Below are 11,011 nucleotides of genomic sequence, written 5' to 3' on the forward strand. Positions count from 1 at the left end.
CTAACAGTCTCATTACTACAGGTACAACTTATCTCCATGATTAATCTATCTATCAACCGTTAGTAAAGAAAGGTTTTAATTATACGTTATCAAATAATTAGGTCATGTAGGAGCTAACATACATATAAAATATATATAGATACGTAGTGGGAGTCACTTCACCTTATTTGCGAAAATACCATTAATTTATATATGTAGACCGGGCCTCCATTTCACTAACAGGCCGGGCTTATTGGATCGCAATAATGGCTCTGAATGACCAATCCGTAAGAAAGATCTTGACCGTCCATTGATGAAATAGACGGTTACGATCAGTCCATTCTATCCGAAGTCTACCAATACGGATCTTTTTAAGATGACCGCTAGAAGGGCAGGGAGAAGCCCCAAGGCCTAGGGTTTTCGATTTGTCTCTTCTCGCCCTTCATTTCAGCGACCGGAAATCAGGTTGCCGAGCTCGCGGTTTGGAGAGTTGACTCGCTTGTCCTCCAAAGGATAAGGTCGGTTCGATTCGCTTCCCTTTTGCCCGTCTCTTTCTATTTGGATTTCATTTTTCTATCGATGTTGTTCTCTCTCTTTGTTATTCTAAGTTCTCGTGAGTTTACCTGGAGGAGCACCTCTGGAGCTTTGTTGTTGATGAAACCTACCGTGAAATATGATATGTTGGAGTTTATGTGTCAAAATCTTCTTTTTTGGTTTCTCTTGTCATCAAACACTATTCCCATTCAGATGTTTGAAAGATAGTCTGCACCATTTCGTGACCTATCAATAGCTCCACAGTTACCAATCTGTCCACTCATGCCCAAGCTTAATATGGTTGTTCAAGAAAACCTCTTTTTTTATGTTTTAACTTGCTTTTTTAATATCTGCATTTGCCAGCTTACCCCGAAAGAAAATATTGTGCCGCGGTTGTTACCTTTGATGCTGGATGATTTTCTGATATCTTAAAATCTTAATATTGACAGTGCTTACTGCTCATAAACATGCTAGACTTTGATTGGTGAGATGGAAGCGTATGTTCGAATTGAAGTCCCAGCAATCTGTACTGTTTGTGTTATGTGTAATGCGCTTGATATTTAAAACCTTAAGGAAAGAACACATTTTTTTATTATTAATTTTTAAAATATAGTCTCTTATTTTATTATATTTGTTATGTAAAGTATTTTCTCTACCATAGTTTGGCAATTTCTCGAGGTTCCCTTCGTTGTTGTGAGAATGAAATAGTCATATAGGTCCATCATCAAACTGAACAACTTCTAAAGGTGATAAGTGGTTTTTGGTAATTTTAAATTTAATTTCAGTTGTTTGGGATGCAGGCATAGTTTGCTGTCTTGTCGAAATGGCTAGACAACCGAGCCCTGATATTGACGATGAACTCTTTAATGAAATTTATGGAAAGGAATATACTGGTCCTCTGCAATCAGCTGAGACTACCACCCCAAAAGGAGATACAAGCAAGAGGCCGCTTTCTGGTAGTCAGTCTGATGAGGAAGATGAGCCTCGAGATCCTAACGCTGTACCAACCGATTTCACGAGTAGAGAGGCCAAGGTGTGGGAGGCTAAAGCCAAGGCGACTGAAAGGAACTGGAAGAAAAGAAAAGAAGAAGAGATGATATGCAAGATTTGCAGAGAGTCGGGACATTTCACCCAGGTATTATGCACACTTGCCCTTCGAAGCATTTGCAGTGCACCATAAGGCTGTAAGGAATGAAACTGCTTTCTTGTCTTATAAGTTTTCTCTTTTTGTCTTTTAATTCTTCACTTAGTTTGCAGATTGAGTTCACTGGAATATGCTATGAAAAAAACAAGAAATCTTTTTGAAAAACAGCCAAATACATTTTTGGATTGTCTGTTGAAACAGTCGCTAGATAACTGTAGCTCGCTGGCTTATTGCAACATCTTTATAGTATTGTATCGTCACTTTTACGGGGCAGAATGTTATGAGAACTAATTGAGCTAACATATATAACATGACTATGGTAAAGAAAAGTGGTACTTCTCTGTGTTAGCAATAAAGGAAATAAATGTTTGGGACTGGTTCAGATTGTATGATTTGGTGAAAGGAAAACATAGGAGCTTTCTTTTTCTGTGGGCATGTTGTTAGAAATTCATTTTTTTTATTATCCCATAAAAATGACAAATTTTTGTGGTGTCTGATGGATATTAAACTTTGTGATTGGAACTTTCAATTATTTTGCATGTGGTGGTACAGCTTCATAAGGTTGAGAGACCATTGCCTGGTGCATGTGCTTTTCATATTTTAGAGTCGGAGCCTGCTATCACCTTCACATTATTTTGTATATCCTCGCCTAAACCCTCTACTTGTCTGTTTTGTCTGTTGTAGGGATGTCCATCTACTCTTGGAGCAAATCGTAAATCTGCAGATTTTTTCGAAAGAGTTCCAGCAAGAGACAAGAATGTGAGAGCCCTTTTTTCTGAGAAGGTGATAAATCAAATCGAGAAGGATGTTGGATGTAAGATAAAAATGGATGAGAAATTTCTGATTGTCAGTGGAAAAGATAGATTAGTTTTGACAAAAGGTGTAGATGCTGTGCATAAAGTGATTCAGGATGGAAAGGATAGAAAGAGAAGCCCTAGTAGTTCAAACAGAAATGACTCTAGATCACCTGATGGAAGTCCCAAGGGTTCTCATTTAAGGCGTTCTGAATCTCAGAGGTCTCATTCTAGTCCAAGAAACACGTCACGCCTCCCAAGCAGGGGCTTCAATCAGGAAAGGCCTGCTGACAATCATGTTCGTCAAGAGTCGAGTAGAATGTCTAGGGGTTCTCCACGAGGTAGGATGTTAAATGAAACTTCTGCTGTCAATTGATGAGTTGTGGAACTTGAAAGTGTTTATAATGTTCTCTGAGCTAGTTATCTTTTAAGTCTGATGATTATATATAACATTTATCCTATTTGGTCTACTATGAAGTGATTTTCTATTTGTCCTTTTGCAGCAAGAGGTAAGTTCAAGATTTATGTGTTCGATTATGAAGTGATTTTCTGCGTGGTTCTGGGTCAGACTGATTTATTGAATGCAAATAGGTATACTGAAAGAATAACCAGACTTTTTTGGTTTGACTTGCTTGTAATTGTTGCATCTTTCTAGTGTTGTTCCTTCTCTATACATAATGTATTCCCTAATTAAAATATCAATTTACCTTAGACATCTGATTTGGTAGTCCAAATTCGTTTACATGTTCTTCATTTCATGAAGCTTATGCTAATGATGGAGGAAAAGGCCAGACAACTCGTTCAAAATCTCCTCTCCGCACAGCATTTGGTCGCGATGCATATAAATCATATGATGGACACGATCATTATACTGGAATGCATGATAACAACTGGGATGTTGCAAGATTGAGATCAGATTCCCACTCTGAGTGTAAGGTTAACTTTCCTAGTTACCCCCAATCTTTGGAAGAACTTGAAATGGAATTTAAGAAGGAGTTGATGGAACTGGGAAAGTTACATGATCAAGAAGAGGATGACGAGAACTACAAGCATCGTCAGGTACAAGCTAACTATATTATTAACTATGCATCTGATCAGAAATACTTTGGTGTTCATTATGTTAATCTCTAAGAGAAGATCATTGGGACTTAAGCACTTTGCTTATTTTTGTCATTTATTAAATAAAATATTGCTCCTGAACACGTGAGCTTGAGTGCTCCTTTAGCTTCAATTTTGCATTGTTCATGGATGGTTAGATTCATGTTATTAGTTTACCTTGGCAATGCCACTGTAGTTATTTGTAGTCTTTATTCACAATTCCTACTTGACCCAGTTGCATGATTGCCCCTATGAATCTTGGTCTGTAAATAGCCAGGACCTTCAGGCCAACATTTTCTTCCTTCTGGTGAGGTGTGTGCTTTGTTCTACTTTATTTGTGAATATTATGCACTTGTTACTGGTTGTTCTCCTAATGTCCAGTTTCAGTTGCACTGTGTCTAAAACTATGTATGTTCGGTCTCTATCTCTGTGAACAACCTCTGAACTGTTTGCACCAATGCTTGTGTATATGGTGGTAATTATTTGATCATAACAAATCTGTTGACCCTTCTAACGATGTGAACCCATGTTTTTTGAAGATGGGATCTAGGCAATGCCGTAATTTTACATCCTTGCTTCTCACTAAATTCTAAAAGGATGAAGTGCAAAGGATCTCAACATCCATATATGAGGCTAGGACAAATCATTCATTTTGAATTATCGTATGTGGAAGTCAGCTATGGATAAGGCGTATTCTTTGAAGGAGTAAAACTATGGGGAAAAAAATATCATATGTTTCTCATTCATATATTGCTTTAAGGGTTGCAACATGTTCTTGGAATAAGTAGGACTAATGTATATGCCTAATTTCAATATTTTATTGCTTGGCTGCATTTGTATATGCCAATGTTGTGTATTTCATAAGTACCGCAGAGGTGTCATCTGTTGTGCAGAGGTGGTGGTCAAAGAGGGTGCTCTTGATTGGTAAAAAGATGTTTCTTGATATAGTGGTCAGTGGTGATGTGCTGTATAATCACCCTGAAACACCACAGCTGCTATATGGAATTTTCAAAAGTTCAAGCAGTAATTATGACCATGAGTATTGTGTCTGTGTCTCTATAATATCAACATAATGATTAGCTGGTGGATTAGAGTTTTTATTCTCTTTTTTCCTTTATATTGCCTTTTGTATTCTTGCTCCCTAGAAATAAAATTCAGTCAACTATTGCTCTTGTCTGAAATTGTAACTATAACTCAGCATCTGCTCTTGAAGATTAGTTGTATGAGATTCTTAGCCATTGTTGTGAAATTACTTTCTTCAATTGGATGTCACAATTGATATGTCTTTCTTACATTTTTCTTTTAGAATCTTCAGATACACAGCCACAGCTAATAATCACTTTATTGTTTTGGAGTAGCTTTCTTAATCACTTCATACTTGAGGTTAATCAGCAGGATATAGATCTGTTTCATGGGATGATCATATGGGAGCTAAAACTTTTCACATAATGACCTGCAAGTAACTGACATCATACATTCTTGGGGTGAATGCAGTGTGTAAGACAGCTGAGAGAGGATCACACGAAGAAGCTGGCTATTATGAGGGGTATGCACATCAAGCAGTGGGAAGAATTTCTTCAACTTGATGTCCGAAGACGGCAACAAGCATGCCAAACTGTCTTTAACCAGCCATCTCTACCAGAGTATGATCAGTCTGCCAGGAATATGCAATATGTTGGGTCTGGTTTACCAATGGATTCCACAAATATATACCAATACGCTGGCGAGAACTTTTCAGCTCCAAGGCCACATGATGCATATAGTGAATTTCAGCATCAAAGGCATGAAGATTTTGGGAATGCATATGGTCGATATTAATCAGTAGTGAATGTGGTGGTGAGTTGATGTATTTTATTTGTCTGTTTCAAAGTAGGAATGGAAGTAAGTATCGTGCTTTATCATTAGTTTTCGCATAACTCTTTAGTCAGTCAGTTTACAAAGGATGAGGATAGTGTAGATCGTTTGTGGTTTGAGGTAGGTGTGCAGGGCTCATAATATTGTCATGCTTTTAACCTGGAAAGATTTCTTTAGATGTAAGTGCATGCAAAATTGACAGGTATCCGACTTTTCTTGTGCCCTAATTCTTTCTAGCCCAAAATTTCAGGTTGCATGTAAGGGAATTCAAGTTCAAAAAGATTGCTGGTTCCATGGTAACCATCCAATCTCTTATGTTGTTGAGGTTTTAGGATCCATTGTTCAAGAATCTGACTGTATCTGCAACACTCAGCGGCACACGCTTCAGATATATAAAGAAATTCATTTTCTGTGGATTGGAAGGTTCATCTCATTGGCATGATTTAGAAATGTATCTTGCCGGTAGGCTTGTTTTTGTAGATACTCTTTTGGACATCCAGTCTCGTATTCCAACTGGAACTACAAAAATTCCAAATTAGATATTTTGGTTAGATGTAGTTTGTTTGACATGTGAGCTGCTTTGACGAGAAGCTTGTTTTTTATGCATGTTGAGCAACTGAGTTGGTAAATTCTTATGGTTCTAATAGGGAGAAAGTTATGCTGAAACGAAGTTATGTAATACCATGAAGGGTCGAGTTCTTGCCATGCTGAGGCAGTTGTTTCAGGCAAATATAAACAAACACATGCTAGTATCATTCCCTTGGTATCATCTAAGCTCAGTATTGTTTCCAACTGTTGCAAAGTTGATCGATTTGTAGCATCTTAGTCCAGGTGCTGTTGAGTTACCACCAAGCAGTTTATGCATTGTTTTTTGCACAATTACATTGTGAGCGGTTTCTGTGACAAGTGAAACTCTTTAATAAACACTTGTGTTGCAGATTGAAGAATTCAATTTGTAATACATGGTGGAGCAGTTGCCTTGGTGTTCTGTCGCAATAGACAAGAATTTATGCGACTGGTTGTCACAAACAGAGAGCTCTTTCTGCTGTCATTATTTGGGCTCCAACTTCATTATGCAGGGACTTGGCCGAACAGAGTTGCATCTGCAGTCTGTCATGCCTGCATATGTTAGCCCATGTTGGTGGCGATCAACATTGACAGTTAAAATAAGGTGTCAGCGATTAGTATTTCCCAAGTATGGTGCATGGGCATCTTGTATTTTTTTCTTGTTTTCATCCATCCTTTTTCGTCACAATTTTTTGAAAACAAATCTTTCTAGTTTCATTTTACTTGGATTTTTTTTGTATCCAAGATTAGGATTTATTTAGAAGATTAAGAGGAAGGAGAGCTTGCCAATTTTCTTTTCAAGATTGTTAGTGGTCCTTTAATTATCTAGGGGATCATTAGATGTATCTTTACGTAACAAGTTGGGCCTATAAATACCAATAAGAAAATTATAATATTCTCTAAATATGAGGTGCAATATAATTGCATGTGTAAATTACTGTTGGCCTCTTCCTTTCCATCTCTTCCATATTAAATGAGCTCAGTAATGAAAAGGCAATGTTTCGTAAAGGCCTCCAAAAGATGGATTACACAAGCCATTCAAAATCATTTAGAGAAAACTTTAGTACCAGTGACTCTATGGGACAATCAAACCCAAAATTTAAAGGGTTTCTTTGCGTACTTATTCCTCGATTCCTTATCATTCGAATAAACTTATTCTTCAAGTAAATGTTTTGCATCGGTAGCATAAACGAATACAATGTCGAGTACTAACCCCCCACCGCCCACCACATCCACATTTAAAGGGTGTATGTTATTCGGTTTGAACATGACATCGAATTGGAGATGTCGGTGACCAACGATGAGTAGAATGAATGAAGAGAATTTTGAGTTCTAACTTCTCTCTGTCCACCACATCCATTAGTGTGTATGTTATTTGAGTTGAATGTGGCATTGAATTGGAGATGACAGTATAAGGACTTGGTCTGTGACCGACTAGGTGAGTGACAATCTCCATGGTAATAATGACAAAATGCCCATCATTGTTGCATTGTAGGCAAACTTCCATCGGTCGTATTGAACCCGTAAAGCCACCACTCTCCAATTGTGTGCCAAGAACCATGCCTCTTACTTCAGCACTGTCACATGGCCCTATGCATGTTTCATGATAATGGCAAGATGAAGATCATGGGGTTCGATGCTAGCAATAACTATGTCGATCTTGTCATTGGCTAACTTGCTTTTGTAATGACAATATGCTTCGGTTGTAGATAATATAATCAAGTTTTATTTCTCGAAAGATCAAAAAATAAGTGTATGATCTAAGAATTGACATATTCCGGATGTGCTTTTTCTATCTTCTCTATATCCAGTAAAATCTGTATCAGCATAAGCAATTAATTCAAAGTTTTTAGATTTTGAATATCATAATCTGGATTAGGGATTTCTTTAAGTTATTTAAGAATTCTTTTAATGACTTTAAGATGAGATAGCTTAGGATTGGATTAAAATATAGCATAAAGTCTTACGCTAAACATGATGTTCAATCTAGTTGCGGTGAGGTATAGTAAACTACCTGTCATACCCGTATAAATTTTTTGATCAAAGCTTTCTCCACTTTCGTCAATGTCTAATTTAGTTGAGGTACTAATAGGAGTATTGATTGCTTTTGAACCATCCATATTAAATCGTTTTAGTAATTCTAATGCATAATTGGTTTGACTAAGAAAAATACCATCATTAAGTTGTTTGATTTGTAAGTCTAAAAAGAAAGTTAGTTCACCCATTAAACTCATTTCAAAATCTTGGCTCATACTCTTAGGAAATGATTCGCATAAGGATTCATTTGTAGAAACAAAAATAATATCATCAACATAAATTTGAACAACCAGAAAGTCATTTTTAAAATTTTTAATAAACAATGTAGTATCGACCTTGCCTTTAGAGAAATTATTTTGGATAAGAAAGGAGCTAAGTCTCTCATACCAAACCCTCGGGACTTATTTTAATCCATATAGAGCTTTAGTTAACTTAAACACATGATTAGGAAAAAAAAAGAGTTCTCAACTCCATATGATTATTCAATATAGACTTCTTCGGAAATAAAGTCATTTAAGAAAGTACTTTTAATATCAATTTGAAATAACTTAAAATTATTACTACTAGCATAGACAAGGAGCATCCTTATGACTTATAATCTTGCCACAAGAGCGAAGGTTTTTTTATAATCGATATATTCTTCTTGGTTGAAACCCTTGACCACTAATCTAGCCTTATTTCTAACCATGATACCAAATTCATATTACTTGTTTCTAAAGACTCATTTAGTACCAATAACTAAATAGTCATTGGGTCTCAGAACAAGCTTCCACACCTCATTTCTCTCAAATTGATTCAACTTTTCTTGCATTGCGATAATTCATGAATTATCTTTCAAGGCCTCATCAATGCATTTAGATTCAATTTGAGAAAGAAAAGTGGCATTGACATAAATTTTTAAGAGAAGAATGAGTTTAAACCTTTTTTGATATGTCTCATATGATTAGCTCCTTAGGATGAGCATCTATGTACTTCCATTCTTTAGGTAAGAATGTTTCGGAAGAAGATAAATCCAAGTTGCTAGTTGAAGGAGAAGGTTTATTTAAATTCAAAATATTAAAATTAAGATCATCATCAAACTCATTTTTCTTAAATTCAGAAACTTCATTAAAGACAACATGAATAGATTCTTCTATAACCAAAGTTCTTTTATTAAACATACGAAAGACTTTAGAACTAGAATAATAACTAAGAAAAATCCCTTGATCGGATTTTGCATCAAACTTTCCTAAGGCATCTTTTTTATTTAAGATAAAACATTTACAACCGAAAACTTTAAAATATGAAACATTGGGTTTTTTTGTTGTTCCACAATTCATAAGGAGTTTTAGAATGTAATGGTTTTACTAGAACCCTATTCATGACATAGCATGTCGTATTAATGGCTTCAACCCAAAAATATTTGGGTAGGCTATGTTCGTTTAATATGGTTCTTGCCATTTCTTGTAAATTTCTATTTTTCTTTCTACTACTTCATTTTGATGAGGATTTCTTGGAGTAGAGAAATTATAGTTGTATCCATTTGATTCACAAAAATTTTATAAATCTGGTTTTGAAATTTGCCACCGTGATCACTCTGAATTGATGAAATCATAAAGCCTTTTTCATTTTGAATAAGTTTGCAAAACTTAAAAAAATACCCAAAGTAATCACTTTTGTGTGCTAAGAATTATGTCCAAGTATATCTACTATAATCGTCTACAATGACAAAGGCGTATTTGCTACCTCCTAGGTTTGATATATCAATTAGTCCAAATAAATCCATATGAATTAATTACAATGGTCTAGAGGTGCTTATTTGATTCTTTGATTTGAAACTACCTTTTATTTGTTTTCCTAGTTGACATGCATTACACACATTGTCTTTAACGAACTTAATGTTAGGAATACCTCTTATAAGTTCTTTAGATGAGATTTGAGACATTAGTTTCATGCTAGCATGACCTAATCTCCTTTGCCAAAGCGAAGCATCATCATTCAAAATCGAAAAACATATTTAATTACAAAGATCATCAATGTCAATAGTATATATATTATTTTATTTTAGGGCAATTATGAATATGTTTTTGTATGATTTTTCATCGATGCAAGCATTGTATTCAAATCTAATGATGTATCCTTTATCACACAATTGACTAATACTCAAAAGATTTTACTTTAAGCCATCAACCAACAATACATCTTCAATCAAAAAGTTGGATTTGTTACCTATGGTTCCTTTGCCAATGATTTTACCTTTGTTGTTGTATCCGAAGATGACATATCCTTTGTTTAGGCTAGTGAGGTTAGAGAATTGAGATGGATCTCTAGTTATGTGCCTTGAGCATCCACTATCAAGGTACCATCTCTTGCTCCTAGCTTGTGATGGTAAACATTTCTATAAAAAAGGGTGATTTTTAGGTATTCATTTGACTTTGGGTGCCTTAAAAATTGATTGACATCACTTCTCATTTTGCATAGAGTTCTTTATGGTTCCTCTAGGAACCCAAATCAATTTATGTGGACTATCTCTCTTAAGTGGACATTTATAGGCAACATATCCAAGTTTGCAATAAAAGTTACATTTGGTGTGGAGTGATACATGCAAGGTAGGGCCTTTAACAAAGGTAGTTGGATTTTGGTGAGAGCTATTCATAAATCTGATTCCGCCTCTTCTATGAACTTCACCCTTATTAGCAAGGATCATGTTCAAGGACTTACTACCAATCTCAAACTTTTCTAAGGTCTCTTTAAGTAGCAAGTTTTTCTTTTTAAGTATTTTTAATTCATTACATTTTGTGCAAGGAGCTAAACTATCATCATGCTTAATTTTTAGTCTATTAAAATCGTTAACAAGATAGACATGCTCCTTTTTTATTAATTTATATTTTTTACTAACTAATTTTCATTCATCAAATAAATCATGAAAAGCACTTATTAGTTTATCAAAAGATAAAATTGTATCTAATGAAATGCTTACCTCATCTCCGATAGCCATTAGTGTATAGTAAGCAACTTGCTTGGT

At 35.4% G+C, this 11,011-nt stretch overlaps 1 protein-coding gene across 2 annotated transcripts; it reads left to right on the forward strand.

Moving 5' to 3' along the window:
* Nucleotides 1-373: 373 nt before the first annotated feature.
* On the forward strand, nucleotides 374-6,169 carry LOC135584637 (uncharacterized). Of its 2 annotated transcripts, none has more exons than XM_065134831.1 (6): nucleotides 374-497; nucleotides 1,314-1,648; nucleotides 2,342-2,792; nucleotides 3,215-3,510; nucleotides 5,044-5,385; nucleotides 5,654-6,169. In XM_065134831.1, exons 2-5 carry the CDS (start codon nucleotides 1,337-1,339, stop codon nucleotides 5,365-5,367), a joined length of 1,383 nt encoding a protein of 460 aa, XP_064990903.1. In that variant the 5' UTR covers nucleotides 374-497; nucleotides 1,314-1,336; the 3' UTR covers nucleotides 5,368-5,385; nucleotides 5,654-6,169. The 2 variants fall into 2 exon arrangements, with proteins under 2 accessions (XP_064990903.1, XP_064990904.1); XM_065134832.1 differs by having other exon boundaries at nucleotides 406-497; nucleotides 1,299-1,648.
* Nucleotides 6,170-11,011: the final 4,842 nt, after the last annotated feature.

The sequence above is a fragment of the Musa acuminata genome, chromosome BXJ3-1, assembly GCF_036884655.1.
Source record: "Musa acuminata AAA Group cultivar baxijiao chromosome BXJ3-1, Cavendish_Baxijiao_AAA, whole genome shotgun sequence".
Taxonomy (NCBI): domain Eukaryota; kingdom Viridiplantae; phylum Streptophyta; class Magnoliopsida; order Zingiberales; family Musaceae; genus Musa; species Musa acuminata.

Bases quoted from the DNA above. Each gene is read 5' to 3' on its own strand.
- LOC135584637 (XM_065134831.1), top strand. From the start codon at position 1,337: ATGGCTAGACAACCGAGCCCTGATATTGACGATGAACTCTTTAATGAA. The intron at 2,793-3,214 runs GTAGGATGTTAA...CATTTCATGAAG, and splicing joins GTCTAGGGGTTCTCCACGAG to CTTATGCTAATGATGGAGGA. The intron at 3,511-5,043 runs GTACAAGCTAAC...GGGTGAATGCAG, and splicing joins AGAACTACAAGCATCGTCAG to TGTGTAAGACAGCTGAGAGA.